Source organism: Theobroma umbraticum, unplaced genomic scaffold, assembly GCF_002168275.2.
Source record: "Theobroma umbraticum cultivar Fairchild unplaced genomic scaffold, ASM216827v3 scaffold_130.0, whole genome shotgun sequence".
In the NCBI taxonomy this organism is placed as follows: Eukaryota; Viridiplantae; Streptophyta; class Magnoliopsida; order Malvales; family Malvaceae; genus Theobroma; species Theobroma umbraticum.
In genome coordinates, this window is record NW_018397264.1 from 5,250,054 (window position 1) to 5,271,237 (window position 21,184).

General features: G+C 36.0%; 3 protein-coding genes across 8 annotated transcripts; 2 read left to right on the forward strand and 1 right to left on the reverse strand.

Moving 5' to 3' along the window:
* The first annotated feature begins 3,937 nt into the window (after positions 1-3,937).
* Positions 3,938-6,371, forward strand: LOC110421969 (auxin-responsive protein IAA14-like). The gene is made up of 5 exons (XM_021435703.2): positions 3,938-4,381; positions 4,599-4,828; positions 5,416-5,551; positions 5,820-5,881; positions 5,977-6,371. The coding sequence occupies exons 1-5, from the start codon at positions 4,083-4,085 to the stop codon at positions 6,012-6,014; spliced, it is 765 nt and encodes a 254-aa protein (XP_021291378.1). The 5' UTR covers positions 3,938-4,082; the 3' UTR covers positions 6,015-6,371.
* Positions 6,372-7,525: 1,154 nt separating this feature from the next.
* LOC110421478 (uncharacterized) lies at positions 7,526-15,915 on the reverse strand. 4 transcript variants are annotated; one of them, XR_002445645.2, is made up of 8 exons: positions 14,226-15,914; positions 13,947-14,068; positions 13,554-13,692; positions 13,389-13,450; positions 13,075-13,273; positions 12,377-12,488; positions 7,788-8,220; positions 7,526-7,716 (listed from the first exon to the last, which is right to left on the reverse strand). XR_002445645.2 is itself a non-coding variant. In XM_021435075.2 (7 exons), exons 1-7 carry the CDS (start codon positions 14,284-14,286, stop codon positions 8,217-8,219), a joined length of 699 nt encoding a protein of 232 aa, XP_021290750.1. In that variant the 5' UTR covers positions 14,287-15,914; the 3' UTR covers positions 7,703-8,216. The 4 variants fall into 4 exon arrangements, 2 of the variants coding, with proteins under 2 accessions (XP_021290750.1, XP_021290749.1); XR_002445646.2 differs by having other exon boundaries at positions 7,703-7,938; positions 8,076-8,220; XM_021435075.2 differs by having other exon boundaries at positions 7,703-8,220.
* Positions 15,916-16,477: 562 nt separating this feature from the next.
* Positions 16,478-20,223, forward strand: LOC110421962 (Sec23/Sec24 protein transport family protein). 3 transcript variants are annotated; one of them, XM_021435697.1, is made up of 3 exons: positions 16,478-17,396; positions 17,971-19,488; positions 19,624-20,223. In XM_021435697.1, exons 1-3 carry the CDS (start codon positions 16,737-16,739, stop codon positions 19,627-19,629), a joined length of 2,184 nt encoding a protein of 727 aa, XP_021291372.1. In that variant the 5' UTR covers positions 16,478-16,736; the 3' UTR covers positions 19,630-20,223. The 3 variants fall into 3 exon arrangements, with proteins under 3 accessions (XP_021291372.1, XP_021291371.1, XP_021291370.1); XM_021435696.1 differs by having other exon boundaries at positions 17,971-18,313; positions 18,422-20,223; XM_021435695.1 differs by having other exon boundaries at positions 17,971-20,223.
* The last annotated feature ends 961 nt before the right edge of the window (positions 20,224-21,184 follow it).

Below are 21,184 nucleotides of genomic sequence, written 5' to 3' on the forward strand. Positions count from 1 at the left end.
AAAAAAAAAAAAAAGAATGAGCAAAAACTGTTTGACTTTAATATCTTTCATACACAGATACGGATTAGAAAAGGGTTAGTGATAGATTAGTGCAAAAACCGCGTTAGGAGAGAAATAATGAATCAAAGGGCAGCCTGGTGAGGGGTGAGGCCATTTTTTTTTAGCTTAGACATTCCAAGCAAAGAGTTGCTTGGGTCAGCCCCCACCATGGCGACCATTGTCCCAGGTTCCACCAACATTTGGAATAATATTATTGCGAGGAGATTCTCATATATTGCGTTTGTAGGACCAAACCTAATAAACTAGATTAGTGCTCATAATTAATATGTTAATTAACCTATGGACTGTCACTTAATGTGACTTGTCTGCCCTGATAATAAAGAGTATCAGTTTCAGATTTAATCCATTTGATCCACCAGGGCATACAGCCAGACAGCAACTTTGAAAATGCTCTCAAGAGTTTGAAAATGTCCACAGTGAACCTAATAAGTATGAGTAAAATTGTGTGACATTATAACATACATGGACATACAAATTAAATGAGAGGAAAAGATATGCTTGTGACCACATGAATTGTCATAATCTAGCAAAACCTTTAAACCGACACATTTGTTCAAAGTACTTATCATTTCTAGAGTTACATCTCTCACAGTCATATATACATTAATTTTCCATATACAGATCATAAGTTAATATTCTGTCCTAAGTATTATTAATGTTAAATTTCATATACTGTCAATGAATGATAATTACCTATTAACGAATCAAAATTAACATTTCTTAATAAAGATTTTTATGTTGTTTTAAACTTTAATTAATTCGGTGAAAGATATTGGACTATGCAATAAACGTTGTAATATAATGTAGCGCCTCTATTTTAGAGATTTATCTAATTCATCCTTTGAATCAAGTAAGTAATTAAGTATGAACTTAACTTGGTGATTAGCTTACTCATGTTTATATTAAAAGAAATTTGGCCGATTTTTACAATATATATAATAGTACTTTAGAAAATGTTTGAACAATCATCCACATAGTTTCTGTGTCAAATGAAGCATGCCATAACTTGACAGGTTCCAAGATTTTTTTAAAAATATATAGGCATGCATCCCTATATGAAGGCATAGAAAGAAGCAAAAGAAAGAGAGAGAGAGGGAGTGATATAAATAGGACAAGCTTATGGTAACATCGTGATGAAGAGGCCAAGGCATCCAAAGTCGTCCAAAGTTCAAGGGAGATTGTGAAAATCACTTGTTTACTTTGGGAGCAAAAACAATATTGATCTTGTACTCTTTGAGGTCTTCCATGGCATTTTGTGGCAATAAAACAACCACAGGACAATCTATATTGACACCATATCTTGACTCTATCCTAGTTTTATATCTGGACCACACCGCAAAATCCTCTAAAAAGCTTAATTCTTTACATTGTAAAAAAAAAGAAAAAAGAAACAAGAGTTATCCAAAGTGGGGGGCTTCCTTTTCCTTTTCCTATAGAAAATATAGAGAGGTTTCTTTGTATTCTTATATGATTTTGACTCTACCAAGTCCAAAAGATGAAAAGGGTATTCTCTTTTTTTTTTCCCTTTCCTTGAAAGGGTTGAATTAATTGGGTAATGTTAAAAGATGATGTGAATGGGAATGGCTAAGAGTCATGGGGGGGAGGGGATAATTATACATAATATCATAGAGGTAGGTTAGAAAGAAACAATCCAAAATGGGGTTGGGGACGTTGACAAGGCAAGGGCACAGCTTGGGTTAGGGATGTTTCCTTCTCCTAGGGATGTGACCTGTCCCTAAGTCACAACCATGGACTCGAAGGGCTTTAGAATTAGTGATGTTGATAGCTTGCTATTGATACGTTTTTGTGTCCTACAGGGGAAATAGGTAACACAATATGGCTCATGCCAATGCCACCCATTTTTTCATGGCTTAATTTGACCAAAACATACAAAAAAAAAATGATTATTAGTCTCCAAAACTACTCTCCATTGCTTATCATTTTGTACTGGTAGTAACCCCAGCGCTAGCTGTTTTTTTTTGAGATGGTACCTGTTTTAGTACAGACAACCTCAGCAGGGAAAAATTTAATAGCGAAATTAAGCTTTGTATGGAAAAATTGGTTATTTATTTCCAAACAAACGTTTGACAACATGTAATTGTTTTCGGTACAAAATGGTAATGGTCCTTCACTTCTTTGGGTTTCTTTAATGTAAGAATCTCAAAGGTAATTATTTTCAGTTCATGACATAACCTCAATGATTTAAATAAAACAACTCTATGAACTTTACCTGAAAATTTCCAGTGGAAAGCATGCTGTCCTAGAAAGAGAAGACCCAAATCGAGGGTGTAATTATATTTTAAAAAAAATAACAAGAACAAACATCTTCAGCTATGTGCCATTAATTGTTATCCCCATTGGGTGGGCAAGTGTCAATTCAAGAAAGTTGTCTTCTAGCTCCAGCTAATCCAAACTTTCTTTTTTCCTTTTTCTCCTTTTCAGTTGTTCTAAGTCAATAATTCAACTCTTTTAAGAGATTTGTCTAGTAGCAAAAGAGAAGAAGAAGGGCAGGAAAAAAAAAAAACTAAGTTAAAATTGGGAGAAAAACAATTTGTTTGTGCAGTGAAGACATACTGCCGCTTTATCAGATTGATATATTTGATAAAACTGGGTGTTGCATGGGATGAATTATTGGTTCATGTGAGAATGTGCATAATTGGAAGGTTCTTAGAAGTATCTTTACTATAAAATAATAGCCATTTTTTTATTTAATTTATACAATATAGTATAAGATTGGGTCGTGCATTATAATCATATGCTTCTCCTAAACACCCATCTGATACCATTAATTGAAATGGAAGATGCAAATTGGCAATACCCCAAAATGAAAAATAAAAACCTTTCCACATGCATGTGATTTGTTAACCTTTTGTGGCTTCTCATTATGCCAACAAGATGATAGTTTTCAATTTGATAATAATGGGTTTCAAAAATTAATGTGAGAATGATGATAAATTTTTTTCTTTCTCTGCAAAAAGAAAGATTAAGTAATGATTGATGTTCAAAAATTTAACTTGGATCTGGGGTATATTAAATGTAAAATAATAGAAAACTCATCAACTCTATGATTAGTGATTAACGATGTAGGTTTCCATAATTTCATTAAGTGAGTTTTATTTAAAAGTGTGATTAGTTAATGTGTTATTTGCCTTACTTTGATGTTAAATATTGGAGCATTTGCATCCCAAATTTTTTACTTAATAATAAATGATAGTAATTTTTTACATTAATTGCTATTCCAACTAATTCAATGTTTTTCTTTGAAGCATTTTCAATCATATAAGGATTAAGTATTAGATTAGAGAATAAGAGTGAAGGGAAGAAGGATTTTAAACTAAACTTTTTAAGTAAAAAATATATATGTATATATTATTGAATTAAATGTTCGAATGTGTTAATAATCAAGTTTAATAGTATAATATGTACCGTCAAATTTAAGGACAAAATTGTCCTAGAGAAATGATATCCCATTGATTCATTGAAGTTTCCAATCTTTTGCAAGAAAGTAACCTAATAGCCCTAATCTTTCATGTAATGATTCTGAAGAAAGGCTAACTGATTGTTAGGTCCACCAAAGGACTACATTATTTTTTCACCATGTTTAAATCTCTTTTACCATCTCCCCACTACCTTCAATCCAAGTGCTTTGCATGTGATGTACAGTTGACCAAACGAGCAACTGTGGAGACGACCTGCCCAACCCAAGAATCGAACCACGTACAGTGTGCAATCAAAGTCGGTCGATGTTCTTGGTTCAAGATCGACGTCCCATCTCCCTCCACGTGTTGACAAAGCATAGATCATGAAGCTGATGTGACGTACACATGCAGCCATACAAGGAACACCCCACAGTTATATTATTGAGGATTCTCTCTCTCTCTTTGTTAGCAAACTTAATAGCAAAAGCAACCAGACAGAAGAAGTAGAGGCAAAAGCTATATATCAAGAAAACACAAGAGAGAGAGAGAGAGAGATAGGAGCAAAAGAAAGGAAAAAGAAAAGGTCAAGAGATTATTTCTTCGATGGAAGTTAGTCTCAAAATGGCCAACATGCTAGGTGCTGAGCGTGATTTGAACTTCAAAGAGACTGAGCTGTGTCTTGGATTGCCTGGTGGAGGTGGAGGTGGAGGAGGTGGTGGCGGAAATGAAGTGGAAACTCCAAAGACTACTGGGAAAAGAGGCTTCTCTGAGACTGTTGATTTGAAGCTGAATCTTCAGTCTAAGGAAACTGGCATGGATCTGAACAAGAACATAGAGAATGGTCCAAAAGAAAAAACTCTCCTCCCTGCTTGCACCAAAGATCCTGCAAAACCACCAGCCAAGTTAGTCAAATAAAAGAACCCACTTTATTATCTCTTTATGCTTTCTGATATCTCTATCAAACTTTTTTTGCTCAGTTATCTATATCAAACTTCCCATACTATATTAAAGTATCTGTTCCTTTTCTATAAAGGATATTAGGGTTCTCTCTTGATTTAGTAATTCTTTCTTGTTTTTAAAGAGTAATATATATAATAATATTTGGGGTTGGATTTTCAGGGCACAAGTTGTGGGTTGGCCACCAGTTCGATCTTACAGGAAGAACATTATGGCTAACCAGAAAAACAGCTGTGAGGAAAGTGACAAGAAAGCTAGCAGTGGCAGTGCAGCGTTTGTGAAGGTTTGCATGGACGGTGCCCCATATCTGCGAAAGGTAGATTTGAAGATGTACAAGAGCTACCAAGAGTTATCTGATGCCTTGGCTAAGATGTTCAGTTCCTTCACTATGAGTAAGTATTCTCAATACAATTATGGAAGTTAGACAGAAAAAAGAAAATAATACTAACAAGTACCATTTTTATTTTGAATAGATCCATCATCCATGTGATCATGTCCATAACCCCCCAAAACATATCCCTTCCACTTGAAATGACAAGCTAGAAAAAATATATGCCTGTAATATTTATTGCCTTCAAACAAGAAAAAACTCTTCCGGATTTTAAACTTCTTCAAAAAGGAAAAATAAAAGGTAGGTTTTGACTTGGAGAAAAGATGTTTCATTAGACAATATTACATGCCAAAAAAGAGTGTATTTTTAGGCTACGGATGGAGAGAAAAGCTGCCTGGTTACTGTTATCTTTTTGTAGTAATGAGGACAAAGCTCCGATTTATATGTTGAAACCAAACTGTAAAGAACGCACGAGAGCAGTATCCTCAAGGTTGAATAATGATACAAGTTTTTGAGTTGTCAGTGTAAGAGGCTAGAATTTAGGTTGCATGTCTATCTTGGCATCTGAATAATTTCATGGTATTGTTTTTTCTTTTTCTCTGACAAATTAAAAACTGAATTTTGACATGGCTGTTTTTTGTTTTGAAGGTAACTATGGATCTCAAGGAATGATAGACTTCATGAATGAGAGCAAGTTGATGGATCTTCTCAACAGTTCCGATTACGTGCCAACCTATGAAGATAAGGATGGTGACTGGATGCTCGTGGGGGATGTCCCATGGGAGTAAGTTCTAGTTTCAGTCCCATGAATAAAATAACAAGCCTAAAGCTTCAAAATTATAATCAATCAAACAACGAGCTTTGCATAAGTGTGATAGTCTTCATTAAATGCCTCTATATATATCTACATCTTTTAGCAGCAAGAGAAAAGGCGGGCTAGGCCAGGCACTGAGACATAGAAAGCTGCTACATCTATCAGTTTAACCCTTAACTAAATATTATAATGAGGTGAAATTTTGCATAGCTAATCCTTGCTTAATTTTTTCTCACAGGATGTTTGTTGACTCATGCAAGCGCTTGCGCATAATGAAAGGATCAGAAGCAATTGGGCTTGGTATATGTTTCTTCACTCACTCACTCACTGATTTACTTTAGCTGGATTTAACTTTATCATCACTAACAAAGGCTAGTTTTTGTTAAAATTTTCAGCTCCAAGAGCAATGGAGAAATGCAAGAGCAGAGCCTAAACCATATACCTAGCATTTGGCCAGCTGCTGGTTCTTTCCAAGCTCTGTATCCCTAAAGCCTGGATTGCTGCAACAAGATCCTGGAATAGAGCAAGGCTAGCTGGCTGCACCTTTGGATGTGTCTGTATTTTTATTTGATATTTGGTATATAGATATGCAAAAAGATCTGGGACATTTGTAATGGACAAGAAGCAATAAACTTAACCCTATTGTCTGGCTTGTTTATTGCTAATGGGGCTTGTTTAATAATCACCTGTTTTTGCTATTGTCTGGTCGTCCTTGCTGTCATAGTTGTTGTGTATGTGTTTTATTCCTTTTCCCCCAGTTTTAATGCCAATACCTTTTTCTTTCCCTCTACCTCCAATCAAAAAGATTCTTCATATCATGTAATTCCATATTCTTCATTTATTAATTTAATTATTCGCATTGTTATATTACTATAGTTTTATATATATATATATATATATATATACACCAGTATATAATGGAGAACATTGAAATTTATTAGAATTTCAGGACCCCCATGAGGGAAGGGGGGAACAAGGCCATGTGCAGGCTGATGGGGGGCATTCATTCATGACCATTAGTTTATGCTGTTTACTGGTTATCAGTTTTTTTTTTTTTTTTGGGGAGGGGAGGGGTGGGGGAGATAATCAAAACACAACAATTTGACTGGTGAATGTAAGGCTGCTCTCTGAATGTGGCTTATATTTTTACAAATGTAGAGATGGTGGTTTGTAGCAGCACTTGCCTCTGCCTGTTGTTTTTTTTTTAATTTTTATAAACATATCAATTTAATTTTTTTCGGGATCACTAACATATATTTAGGTTATTTCTATAATGCCTGTCCTTCTCTCTCTAATATTGTTTGTTTTATATATATATATATAAAGGGTTTTTCTTGGATCTGGCATAGTGGCAATGTCATGTTCAATATCTTTGATAGAAATATATAATTTGTGAAATTTGATGTCACCTTATGCACAACCAAATCATTATGGAAGGCACCAAAAACCTTTCATTAATACTGCTCATTACTTAATAGTAATATACGTAAGTTTATTGCCAAAGCAAAGAGTCTGTGGTTAATCTGCATATGTACTTGTTTCAAGGATTATATATTCATAGGCACATCACAATTTCATTAGATTTTACGTGTTATGTTACAAAACACGATAATTTAATCTCATCTCTTTAACTTAAACTCCTCTTTTAAGATTTAAGTGTTAACTTTTTTTGGAAATTGAAAGCTTCAAACAGGTACAAAAGGATTTGCAGTAAGAGGGGGGATTAAATGAAAATCTTCATCTGATTGGAGAATTAATATATCACCGTGTTAATGAAAGAGAATGTTACGACTCGAATCTAGAATCTTTACTCAAGTCTCACCCCATCATGTTAATCACTTGAACTAAGCTCAAGTGGCAAAACACACAATTGGAAAAATATTTCTCAAGTTTTTACTTGTTGTAATTTTGTTTAAAACAAACGAAAAAGGATCAAACCTGGAAGCTAATCCTTTCTTCTGTCAATTGCTAAGAGCATCCAAGAAGAAAGATTGAACCACCCACAGCCAAAAGTGTGGAAACGTGCTTACAAAAGTTCTGACTCGTTCATCTAAAACCAAGTAAAGAATTGTCTGCTTGAACCCCAGGCCCAGCACCCCAAGCTCACAGATAGAGCCCAAATTAGACAGGAAATCCTGTGGACCAGACTCTGATTATTTATTTCCATTATCAAAGCCCATGAGAGAAGGGCAAAAGAAACACTTACAACTATCGATAAACTTTCTTTTGTTCAAAGATTGGAACTTCCAAGGGAAATTGTATAATATATACACATCATTGATTGTTTCCAAATGCTCTGTTGTTTCTATCCACCTTCCCCCCATGATGTCAATAATCAACAATTTGAATGTCTTCCACTATAAGTGAATAACATTGGTCATATTTATAGTATTAGGAAATTGAGGTCATATGATGAGAACTTCAATAATTTGTAATTTTATAAATACACTTGGTCATTTCCTAATGAAAGAGAAGGCATTATAGGAGAACTTACAAAATGAGAGAAAGTCAACCCTCAACACGAAACTGAGCAAGTAGCCCAAATTTTGAATCTTCATCCCCTGGAGCATGTGTTAAAACTTCCGAACATATATAAGCATGCATATGAGGATTCCCCAAGTCTTGCAAATTCAGCCTAACTGAAAGCGGCCAAGCAATAGACTTTAACATCTAAGAAACTTGATATTACAAACACATATCAATGAACAAAATATTGCAGTCTAAAATAGCTGTTTTATTCCTCGGATGCTCTTTCACTGAAAGAAAAGGAAACAGTTTTCGAGGCAGATTTAATTAGGTGTCCATCCCTCGTGCCTCAAATGCCTTTTCATTGAAAGTAAAAGAAGTTTCCGAGGGGGAGAAGAAAGATCCATCCTTTTCTAAACTAGTTTTCTTTATCAAATTCCATAGTTGTTTTTCCTAATGTTCTCAAACTTCCGATGGCCACTATAGCTTACATTCCTGCTACAGGTTGCAGAGAGGAAAACTTCCTGTTTCATTGTTATTCAGTTGACTTGCAACAAAATAATGGGCTGGCTTTATTTTCTTATACTTAACTAACATGCAGGTGGAAGTAAACATGAGAGAGAGGTAATTGTGATGTGATGTGAACGTGTTGGAGACATTATCATTTCAAAATACTTTAAGAAAGCTGTCACCAGAAGCTCACAGAAAAAAAAAAAAAAGAGAGAGAGAGAATTATATGTTGTTTCCAGCAACTAGCTCAATGAAAATAATGTGAATCCAGGTCAATGAAACTCATATGTAATCCCCTACTGAACTCAAATGAAAAACTCACTCTTAAAAATTCCAATATTGACTTGTTGAACAAGTCTTTCTCTTTTCTCATATTATTTCCCTCTAATGTTACGTGCAAGACCAAGCCCTTATTGACCAGATAAACAGTTAGCACTTTTGTTTTTTTCCTTTTGTTGGGACTTAGATATAAACAAGGAACCTGAAAGAGTGACCTAGACAATGACCATTACTACTATAAAAATTGTTTGCATTACAGATTAGTCCATGGGATTAGTTAAATCTTATCTACAGAACTACCTCAGAAGTCCTTGATACATAAATTAAAAATAGAGGTCAGATAACAATGCTTGTTTGAAACCTTCATCCAATCACCTCTAAGGACAAGCTAAAAATAGAGGTCAGATAACAATTTGTTTGAATCTTTCATCCAATCATCTCTAAGGACATTATGTAGAGCACATTAAACACCACATTATCATCTTCCTAACCAATACTCAGCCTCACCCCTTTTGATTATCCCTTTAAACAGCCTGAGCAGTTTATGAAGAATTAATCAATGGCCATTCCTATAGTTAAGATGGTATTGCTCATAAATGGACATGAGCACAATACCTTCCTACACAGACATCACGTTCCAACTCTATTCGTAGGCCAATCAAGAAGAGGAAGCATAAAAACAAATCGAATAAATAATAGTGCGTCAGCTAGAAATGAGTCTCAGCCTCTGCTCTCAGAAATTGGAACAGAGAGAGTGAAAGAAGAACTTCAAGAAATTAAGTCAGCAGAAGAGCCTGAGATAAAATTAGCAGACACTTGGAGAAAGATACATGGTGAAGATGATTGGGTTGGTATACTCAATCCCTTTCATCCCCTCCTACGATCTGAACTTACTCGCTATGGAGAAATGGCTCAAGCTTGTTATGATGCATTTGATTTTGATCCATTCTCCATCTATTGTGGCAGCTGCAAATTTAGTCCTAGCAAGTTTTTCCAGTCTCTTGGCTTGACCCAACATGGATATGAAGTGACCCACTACCTCCATGCCACATGCAATATCAACTTCCCCAGCTTCTTCAAAAGATCATTAAGGTCTGACAATTGGAGTCAAGCAGCAAATTGGATTGGTTATGTTGCAGTGTCAAATGACGAAACATCAGCACATCTAGGAAGGAGGGACATAACAATTGCCTGGCGGGGCACGGTAACAAGACTGGAATGGCTAGCTGATTTTATGTACTTTCTAAGGCCAATTAAAGTATCCATGATCCCATGCCCTGATCCAAGAGTCAAAGTTGAGACTGGATTTCTTCATTTGTACACAGACAGGAATAGAAATTGCCCTTTTAGCAAGTACTCAGCAAGAGAGCAAGTTCTAACAGAAGTCAAGCGACTAATGCAGCAGTACAAAGGTGAGAAATTGAGCATAACAATCACAGGTCATAGTCTAGGGAGCGCACTAGCAATATTAAATGCTTATGATATAGCAGAGACAGGAGTAGAAATCAAGGATGATGGGCAGGCAGCCCCTATATGCGTTTTCTCATTCTCAGGGCCACGAGTTGGGAATGTCAGGTTTAAGGAGCGAATTGATAAGCTTGGAGTGAAGGTGCTGAGAGTGAGGAACATTCATGATCAGGTGCCTTTGGCACCGGGGATATTTTTCAATGAACGTGTACCAGTCACACTACAAAAGCTAGCAGAAAGGTTTTCATGGTGGTATTCACATGTTGGAGTGGAACTTGCTTTGAACCACACAGACTCCCCCTTCTTGAAAGAGACAAATGATCTAGCATGCTTCCATAACTTGGAAGCGCACCTTCATTTAATTGACGGGTAAGTATATTATTGTTTTTGGGTTGTACGACGAAAGCTGAAGTTTTACTTAATCATGAGCTCTAACAGAATTGAGCGATTATAAAGCAGTCTTAATTGCAAGAGAATTCAACAAAAAGAAAACAAAATTGTTCTTCTCATATTTGCATCCATGGATTAAGACCTACTAAGAATTTAAAGGTAAATATAGGAAGATGGTGTCTAGAATTCACAACATTCAACAGTCACCTATCTTGACATAACCATTGAACCAAAGTAGGTTTTACTGCATGTTATGTCCAAATTTCTTTTATATCATTTCTGCTTCTGTTTCTTTCTTTTCCTTGTCAATTTTCACCACCCATATGTTATTCACAATAGGTCACTACCACTCAGGCCTGAATTTTGACATTATCATCATTTTTCCCTCAAAAAGGATGTAAAATATCATTCATTTATTTATGCAGTGCATGCATTTCATGAAGTGCCTTTAAAAAATTAGAATTTATCAACCTAAATGCTGTACTTGCTAGAATAGGATTTTGTAGTACTTATTACAAAGAAATTATTAACAGCAAATAACTAAATACTTAGTCGTTTTCTTATTCTTGCAGTACTACAGATTGATACAATCCTACGTTTTAAAGATTTTGCATTTTTATAAAAGTTAATTGAATATGAAAATTCTATTCGTGCTGTAATGATTGTCATCATGGTAAATCGTTGACTTTACATATTAAACTGTTTCATGTATTCACTTGATACATCAAACTGTGGGATGGTATCAGCAATTCGTGTATCCTGATTAGGACATTGCTATATTCTTCATAATAATGCCATTTGAAAAACCATGCAGACAATGGGCAAGCTTTGGGTTTAATTATAATAATTCTTGGGCCTTTTATTTTGAATATGAAAAGGTACCATGGGAAGGGAAGAAAGTTTGCTCTTGCCAATGGAAGGGACATTGCACTGGTGAACAAGGCAACTGACTTCTTGAAGGACCATTACCTAGTCCCTCCAAACTGGTGGCAAAGAGAGAACAAAGGACTTGTTCAAAACCACGAGGGTCATTGGATTCAGCTTGAACGGCAAGGTCTTGAAGATCATCTAAAGAAATACACCCCTACTTCTAGACATTGGGAATAACTGGAGCGAAGTAATACAGTACTCACTCAGAAGGCAGTAAAGCTTGTTGATTGAAGCAATGACAGCTCTTGCCCCCTTATAATTGATAGGAGATATTGGATGTAGACTGAACGATACAATAACAACATAAGTTGCTAGTTTTGGATATCTAAACTAGAAGGAAGTTGGTTGCTTAGTGAAATTATTGAATAAAGCCATTAGGTCGATTGTTGTGAACTATTTCTCCCTTAGAATTACTGTTCTAATGCATGTAAAATGCTCAACAATAAAGTCGCATCATTAGCAACTATATACATTGTTTTGTATGGGAAAAGCTTACAAATATTCAAACTAGACATTAAAGAGTTCAACTAGAAAGTTAAGAAAACTTCTTGAAGTTAATCAAACTTCTTGAAGTTAATCATAAAGCAATCCAAGCATATGACAGAGCAGAGGAGAAGTTAAAGCAATTTACGATTATGAAGAGGCTACAAATTGGCTTGGATAAACAACCAGCACTTCACATTTTGATTTTGAGGCAGAGAAAAGATATATGATTATACTGCTCAGAAGATAGCAAAGACTAAAAAGTACTACCTTCTTATTTCTTGTAATTGATTTTGAGGAAGAGAAAAGAAATCTTTGGCATTCCGTGCCACCTCTGCCTCTAATACTGCTTCCAACACAATGTCTGATCCTTTTGCACTTTCTGTCACCACAATCAACAACTACTTATATGAGCACATTCATTTAACATGACTCTTAAAAGAAGTAAATAGAAAAAGGTTGCAAAAGTAATTGAACATGCAAATATTTTCATTACATGGGATAAATGTACATTCTTTCCTGGAAAAGAGTTCAGATCTGTTATGTTTAGGCAACAGCTGAGTCCAAATTGGAAATAGAAGAAGGGGGGTTGTATCAAGACTTCTTTATATTGACAGGAAGTTAATATCATAAGTTAAATAGAGAGTAGTATTTGCATAGCCTATTCTGCAATAAAAATATGATGCAGGAACCTGATGTTTTCATCAAAACATACACATTCATATACATACATCCCCAAAATGGACATGCATACATAAAAGCACAGTACTTTCAACAATTTTGATGCTATAGAAGAAAATTTAGAAGAGAGCTCTGATCTTATACCACATACAATCAAAACTTCTTCAAAGAAGAACATGATCCATAGAAACAGAAATACAATATCTAGAAACCTTCAAATGTAGGTGCAAATAAACATAATTAATAAAAATAAAATTTAGTAAATAATTAATAAGAAATCTTATGACCTTTTCGATCTGCAACGAATCCAGCATCTTTAGCTGAAACTGGAAGAACAGTGAAATCACCAAATTCATAATTAAGATTTTCTTCTTCTATACTGCACTTCACTGAATCAGCTTTAACAGCTTCAGATTCAGCCAATCTTGCATAGGCAGTTGCTTGGCTATGCAAATTAGTTGAAGCCAAAGATTTGACATTATAATCCTGAGAAGGATGCATGTGCGGAATCAAGACGATGCAAAGGAAACAAGCTTTATGAATAAAAAAACCAAACAAAACATGAAGAAAGGGTATCAGTAATAATGATTAGATTCAAAACCTTCTTCACAGCATCATCTGAATTCTTCTCTTCTTCACCTTTCTCAGGCGGAATTGTACCCACTAAAAGGCACACAGACAAAAGAAGAGGGCGGGGAGGAAGTCATGTAACATGAAGCAGAACAAGGTAGCAATGCTAACATATAATATAAACTAATATCACTACCATTACTATCAGAAGCAGGCTCTGGAGGACTATCCATCAGTCTTCGAGTCATAGGACCAGGATTCATGAGAGATAAACTCCGTATTTCATACCGAATCGCATCTAGTTGTGCCATTGTATCTTGAAGCTCTTTGTGAACCTAAACACGTCAGACCACCATAAGGTGAAACAGAACCTCCCTAAATTTGTCGCTACCACTGCCTTCACAGATTAAGTACACTATACACGTTTCCTTTTCTATATTACATACTATACAATCTAGAAATGTTACCTACAATGGACATTCAAGGACTTTGAAAATTCTTGGCAGGAAGAACAAGAGTAGCAATAAAAATAGAAATTTTATCTGGTAAAGTCTGGTTTCTTTAACTTTGTTAAATGAAAAAGAAGTACCTGGCGAGCTTGAGATTGTTGCATAACATTATCGAATTGGCCACGAGCTAATTGAACATACCCAATTGCTCGACCTGCTAACCTTCCAGCTGTTCTTGCAATTTTTGGGAGATCCTTTGGTCCTACAATGGATAAAACACTAAACCCATTTCAATTTTTGGCTTAAAAAAAAAGCTTTCTTTTTAACAACAATGTGAGTATTTCTTGAAAACCCATTATCCCAATTAACCCCCACAATATATATATATAGAGAGAGAGAGAAAGAGAGAGAAGGATTACCGACTAGAGCAGCAGTGGCTCCAATCAAGAGGAAGAGCTCTCCATAAGAAATACCAAACATTTGGAGACAGTCACTCGATAGCCTGTTGGCGCGCGTTCTCTACTAACGACCGCGGAGCAAGAAGAAGAGTTTCTGGGACAATAAGACCAGCGTTGCCACGGGTGATCAAAGCGGCTCCTAAGTCTGCCAAGATTTGGGCTACTGGGCTTGGTCGGAATTCAAGTATGACCCATCAGAAACTGCAGCCCTTGCATAGTTTTTTTGAATTTGCGTTTTATGTATCAACAAGGATTGAAAATCGAATTGCTCTTGTTGAGCCTGCCTGATAAGTAAATCCAGTTCACTCATACATAACCATGACTTCATGAAAATCCTCAAAATAAAAAGAAAATGAAAAATTAAAGTTGCATGCTGCTTTAAGTCCACTTCGAGAGCATATTTCAAAGGGTACCAGACTATAAGATTTGTATATTATATATATATATATATATATATATATATATATTAATTTTTGCAAAGCCTGAAGGGGTGGCCAAAAGTTTTGTTGGAGACCCCATGTTTGGATTGAATGCCCCGAACAACTGCCGTTTTCAGTAAAGTGGTACTATCAGACCAAACTGCATCTAGCATTTCCTTTGAACAGGTGCTTAAATGTGAAGAGATCAAAACCAGCACTTTTGGTCTCTGCCATGAGCGATATGTTGATCGATTTTGGGACCAATCTTTCTTCTCAAAATTTTCAAACTCATGGAATGCTCGTAGCCATGGCGAGCAACAGCTTCGGCAAACGAATTGTTTTTTGCCATGTGCCTTGCCTTGATTGATTTAGCAATATTCTCTGCAATGATATCAAACTTTGGCACGTACCCTTGAAATTCCTTCTCTGATCAATCTCTTCCCATAATACATACCCAGATATCATTGATCAATTCCAAGTAACCTAATCTTTCTCATATATGTCATCCCAAACTTCCCGGGCAAACTCCAAAAACTAGCCTTCAAAGTGCATATTAATCATACAATTACTAATTTACAAAGACATGAAATTGAAACCCGAGTTTGTTTACATGGCTATATGGATTTGTTCACCTTCAAAGTCTGAGCTAAGCCTAGGAGGCTGAAGAAGCCAGGAGAACAAATGGGTACGTAAAATAACTGAGTTTAATGCCTTCTGTATCTATTTTGGGGTACAAAAGGAGGGAACTTCGAGGAGAGCTATGTTGGGTAAATTAAGCCTTTGATTATTGAATTCCAAAACAAGTTATTTGGAGAAGGGATTCGGTTGAAGATGACGTGAGCATGGTCGGGGGAGTTGAGGGCTACCAGCTTGGTGATGAGATTGTTTTGGAGAGGGAGGCCATGGCGGAGGATTTGAGCGTGAATTCCGTGATGCCCATGAGACCTAAAGCTCCATTCTTTATATAATCTTCCATAAAAAGAGGGTCCAAACACTTGCCCCTTGCTTGCCGCCGCTCTGTGACTGAAATCGAAGGTTAAAAAACCATAAAAGAAGTGAAAACGTTAAAAATTGGTGAAGGAATATGGAATTAGATAAAAAACTTCTTTTGCTTGTCGTTTGGACGATCGGAAAACAAAGGAAAAGGATGGAAACTTGGACAGTTTTCGTGGACCATATCTTCATAATTTGTTTGGTATAAAGTGGAATTTGGAAGTTGACAAGAAACAAGTAATGTTTTTGATTTTTTTAACCATTTTTTTATATTAACATTTGTGTTATCAAAGAAAATATTAATATTCATGTTATCAAATTTTTTTAAAAATTTTTATGATAATAATTTAATCGTAAAATTAAATTATCATTCAATAATTGATATTAAATGAAATTATTTGATAAATTTTTATTCAATTACTAATAAAAAATATCATAATTTATATCATACATTATTTCTATAATTATGTATAAGCATCCAACGTGTGTAACGTAATATTAAATAAATGCATATTTAAAATCATTCACTACATTTAAATATTAATAATTAACATTAATTGAATATTTTTACTTTTTTTCCATTAATCATATGATTTTTTTATATAATTTTTAATTATAACATATATCTGTCACTTTGCATAAACCTTTTTCATTTTTAATTATAACATGCCCTTCTTATAAGAATACAATTTTCATTTTTTTGGTGCCAAAAAATATTGTTCCATTTTTTTACGTCAAAATAGAAACTAAAATATAGTTAAAAAGACAAATAATAAAGAAAAAAAAGAATGAAATAAAAAAGGTTCGGGTGAAGAGCTTGCTTAAGGCCAAAGCCAAAAACCAGAAAATGAATAATATACTAGCAAAATACATGATCGGCCGGCCGCCAACGATAACTTCCGATCAAATCCATCGAGATCCCAAAACCCAACTCCTCCGATCAGGGTTTTTCACTTTCTTCCCCGTTTTCCCTCACTTTCATTTCAACCAAGCAAACGCCATTCCCTCCCCACCGAGCTATAAAACCACAAATTAAAAACCCCACGAAAGATTTTCTGATATGGATTTTAACGAACTAGAGGCGATCGAAGGCCTACGATGGTCGTGGCACTCCTGGCCGACAACGAAACCCGACTTAACGATCCCACTCGCCGTCATGTGCACGCCGTTAACGGAATTCGCGGAGCTTCCGATCCTCCCTTACGACCCTCTCACTTGTTCCAAGTGTGGCGCCGTTTTGAACCCATACGCACGAGTTGATTACACCTCCCGTATCTGGTTTTGCCCTTTCTGTTTCTTCAAAAACCCTTTCCCTCGAACTTACTCTTCTTCACTCCGTGAATCCAACCTCCCTGCCGAACTCTTCCCAAATTACAGCTCCGTTGAATACGCAAAAACTGTCAATTCCGTTAGTAATCCTATTGGGTCATCGTTGTCGTCGTCTTCGTTATCGTCAATGACGTCACTGAAAATGACGGCGTTGGCCGGAGAGGTGGGTGTTAGAGGTCCGGCATTTGTGTTCGTGGTTGATGGGTGTTTGGAGGAAGAGGAGTTGAGAGGGCTTAAGAGGGAGTTGTTGCGCGTGGTGGAACAACTGCCGGAGAGCGCGTTGGTTGCGTTGGTTACGTTTGATGCAATGGTGAATGTGTATGACCTTGGGTTTTCGGAGTGTTCGAGGGTTGTCGTGTTTCATGGTGATCGGGAGCTTTCGTCGGAGCAGGTAATGAGAATTGGAAACTAGGAAAAGCCGAAGACTTCATTTTCTTTTTGTTAGATAATTGGTTCTGAATAGTTTGTTATGCAATGTGATCAAGAATTGTACTATATTGTTTGTGTTTTCAGAGAATCGTTAGGTTGTTTTGAATGCAGTTATTATGGTCTAAAGCTGTGTTTTTTCGATGTAGAGTTGAAAGATAGGACATTTTAGTTTATTGTGTTGTTATTTGAATGTTAAATTGAAAGGTGGGATCTATTGGTAGTGATTGTATTTTGTTGGCAATGGGGAGAGCATTTGGTAATACAGTTCTTGTTTTGGCCAAATTTCTTTCGATATAAAGTTGAAAGATGGGACATTGTAGTTTCTCATATCGATATTTGGATGCTAAATTGAAATGTGGGAGTGGTTGTTACTGTTGAATTAGTTAGATTATTTTTAAGAGAGGAGCTTCTGGTATGAGTGAAAGTCCAAATGGTGCTGCTGCCTAAGCTGCTCAAGCCTCCTAGCACTCTGCTTTCATTGGAACATTTTTAGTTTTAATGTGATTAACTGATTTTGTTTCCTTTGGTGCACTCAGATACAAAAGTTTCTTGGACTTGGTGGTACAAAGCGACAGCAACTTGGAAAGACCCCTGTTATCCAGAAGCAGAGTTTTCTACTGCCCATATCTGAATGTGAGTTCAATATAACATCTGCAATTGAGGAGCTCCATTCTTCTGCGCAGGTGACACCAGGCTATCGGCCTCAAAGGTCAACTGGAGCGGCAATATCAACTGCCCTAGGACTTTTGGAAGGATGCGTGGTGAACACGGGATCCAGGATCATGGTCTTCACATCTGGACCTGCTACTCTGGGCCCAGGGATTGTTGTAGACTCAGATCTTGGTAATGCTATCAGAAATCATAGGGATCTCATAAATGGTCAGGCACCGTACTATCGAAAGTCTAGCACCTTTTATAAGAGATTATTACAGAGACTATGTGATTCATCTGTTGTTCTTGATTTATTTGCTTGTTCTCTGGATCAAGTTGGAGCAGCTGAGCTAAGAGTACCTGTGGAGAGTTCAGGTGGATTCATGATTCTGGGGGAGTCTTTCGAATCAGATCAATTCAGAAAATCCATGAGGCATATATTTAGTCATGATGAAGAGGGAAATTTGAAGATGTATTTTGATGCAACCATTGAGATAGTGACCACTAAAGATGTAAAAATCTGTGGAGCCCTTGGACCTTGTGTTTCTCTTAAGAAGAAGAATAATTTAGTGAGTGACAATGAGATTGGGGATGGCGGTACTTATATGTGGAAGTTGGGTACACTTACTAATAAAACATGTGTTGCTTTCTTCTTCCAAATAAATGATGAGCATAAACCTCAAGCTGGATCTGCATTTCTGATACAGTTCATAACACGATATAGACATGGGAACATGGGAATCCGGAAAAGGGTGACAACTGCTGCAAGAAGATGGGTTGCAAAGCAGTCACCAGAAATTCCTGCTGGGTTTGATCAAGAAGCAGCAGCTTCAGTTATGGCCAGACTTGCCATCCACCGAGCAGAGACATGTAATGCTAGAGATGTTATCAGATGGCTGGATGATACACTTATCCATTTTGCTTCCAAATTTGGAGACTATGTACAGGAAGATCCTTCTTCATTTCGTCTCTCATCAAACTTCTCTCTTTACCCCCAATTCATGTTCTATTTAAGAAGGTCCCAATTTCTTGATGTCTTTAACAGTACCCCTGATGAAACTGCATTCTTTCGGCTGATGCTGAATCGGGAAGGAGTTATGGATTCAATTGTCATGATCCAACCCACACTTCTACAGTATTCATTTGATGGGCCTCCAGTTCCGGTCCTCTTAGACATTCGCTCTATATCCCCAGATGTTATTTTACTCTTTGACTCTTACTTTTATGTGGTTATTCATTATGGATCCAAGATTGCTCAATGGAGAAAGCTTGGTTATGATAAAGACCCAAACCATGAGAATCTGATGAAGTTGTTGGAAGCCCCGCAACTTGATGCAGGGCAGTTGGTGGCTGAACGAGTTCCACCTCCAAAGCTCGTTAAATGTGACCAGCATAGCAGTCAGGCAAGGTTTCTTCTTGCCAAGTTAAACCCCTCTGTTACTCAGGATTCAACTTACACGGATGGGTCAGATATCATATTTACTGATGATTTGAGCTTACAAGTTTTCATAGATCACTTACAGGCCCTTGCGGTGCAGGGCTAATTATGTGGAGTTCTACACAGCATCTCTTCTACAGGAGGTATGCTTCATAGGGAAGCAGACATACATCCTTCATATTGTTGTATATTGCTTTCAAGAGTAAGGCTGTCTAATTATCTTCACATCATTTTTTCCTTCTAATTGTGAAATTAGGGCTACATAGATTGCTTTAGTATGGTTTTCCAAGTTGAGTGAGTTAAAGCAATTGTCATTGGTCTCTGATCTTTTTGTCATCTCGGCTCCCACACTTGTTCTATTACAACTATTGCATTAAAGAGGAACAAAGTGACGAAGGATTAAGCTTTGCTATGACTTTGCAAATCTCGTGTTTGCTCAAAGATTTTGGCATTACTCTTTACAGAACTGTTTAAGTGTGGCAAAAGGACTAGTGCTAACCGGCAAGACTGGCAGTAGCCATAACTCCCCCAAAGGCAAAAGGAGCATTTCCTGGTGCTAACTGGCCGTAGCGATAACTCTGGTGTACTGAAGTACAGCACGAGAAGATTCATTTCTTTATGTAAATCATCTTCTCTGATGTAATCTGAGCACTGAGTTTTCATAAAATATATAATATTTTCATTGACTTTGGCTAATGGACGATAACATCTTCCAGGTTGCTTCTCCTTTTTCTATGAACCCGTACATTAAAAAACTCCCTAGCGGTTTGCTCCAAGCCGAGATCAATGGACACGTCCCCCCATCCGAACGCCGTGGTTAACGAAACAATTTGTCTTTCTCTCAAATCCTTTAAGTAAAATATCTTAAAGCAGGAAGATGGTTTCTTATTCGATTGTAATTTCCCATTTATATACATATGCGCTGATAAAAGTCAACGGCCTTGCAAAATTTGTTTTTATTATTACAACTAGGTAATAAAAAGTAGTGTGACTTGTCGCCTCCATGTGAAATAAAAGCAAGACTTTCTAACCACCTGACGGTAACTTGGACAACCAATTAATCAACTTCATTTCTTAATCAAGCTCGAAAAAGCAGACAAAGAAAAGAGTCATTTTTTCATCTTTAGGGTGTAGGTATTCAAAAAATTACATTTTATATTTTAAATATTATATTTATTAATTAATGTATAATCTTTCTGTTTAAAAAATAAATTCAAATTTCTCTTCTCTCAAATTTTTTTTTAAAAAAATTTGTACCTCAATTAATAATTTAAATAGTCATTTTTTTCTTTTTATTCCTTGCTCTTGACTTTTTTTAATACATAGATAAAAATTGTTAAATAATCAAATGTTGGTATCATGGATTTTTAATATTGAAAAGAAATGAATAAGTCTTGAATTTATAAATAATTTTTTTATACTTTTTGAATTTTTTTCAAATACGTTTTTTGAGTTAAAAATGTGAATTTACCACAAATTAAAATTAAAAAAAAAAAAGAAGGAGACATTGGATGGATGTTCAATTATTTTGTTTCTTTGATTACGTTTGCCTTTGGCATTAGATACATTACACATATACATACATCACAAACCACTCCAATCATGCCGATATTTGATAAGGTCTATTATGTAACTTACACCTAATTTAATTAATCCAATAC

What these genes read in the sequence shown, in the direction of transcription:
- LOC110421969 (XM_021435703.2), top strand. Translation starts at nt 4,083, where the DNA reads ATGGAAGTTAGTCTCAAAATGGCCAACATGCTAGGTGCTGAGCGTGAT. An exon ending in CCTGCAAAACCACCAGCCAA is followed by an intron (nt 4,382 to 4,598) that starts GTTAGTCAAATA and finishes TTGGATTTTCAG; the next exon opens with GGCACAAGTTGTGGGTTGGC. An exon ending in GTTCAGTTCCTTCACTATGA is followed by an intron (nt 4,829 to 5,415) that starts GTAAGTATTCTC and finishes TTTGTTTTGAAG; the next exon opens with GTAACTATGGATCTCAAGGA.
- LOC110421478 (XM_021435074.2), bottom strand. Translation starts at nt 14,286, where the DNA reads ATGTTTGGTATTTCTTATGGAGAGCTCTTCCTCTTGATTGGAGCCACT. An exon ending in GCCTGCTTCTGATAGTAATG is followed by an intron (nt 13,451 to 13,553) that starts GTAGTGATATTA and finishes TGTGCCTTTTAG; the next exon opens with TGGGTACAATTCCGCCTGAG. An exon ending in CAATTACAAGAAATAAGAAG is followed by an intron (nt 10,114 to 12,376) that starts GTAGTACTTTTT and finishes CTCTTGGATCAG; the next exon opens with GGCATGGGATCATGGATACT.
- LOC110421962 (XM_021435695.1), top strand. Translation starts at nt 16,737, where the DNA reads ATGGATTTTAACGAACTAGAGGCGATCGAAGGCCTACGATGGTCGTGG. An exon ending in GGGAGCTTTCGTCGGAGCAG is followed by an intron (nt 17,397 to 17,970) that starts GTAATGAGAATT and finishes TGGTGCACTCAG; the next exon opens with ATACAAAAGTTTCTTGGACT.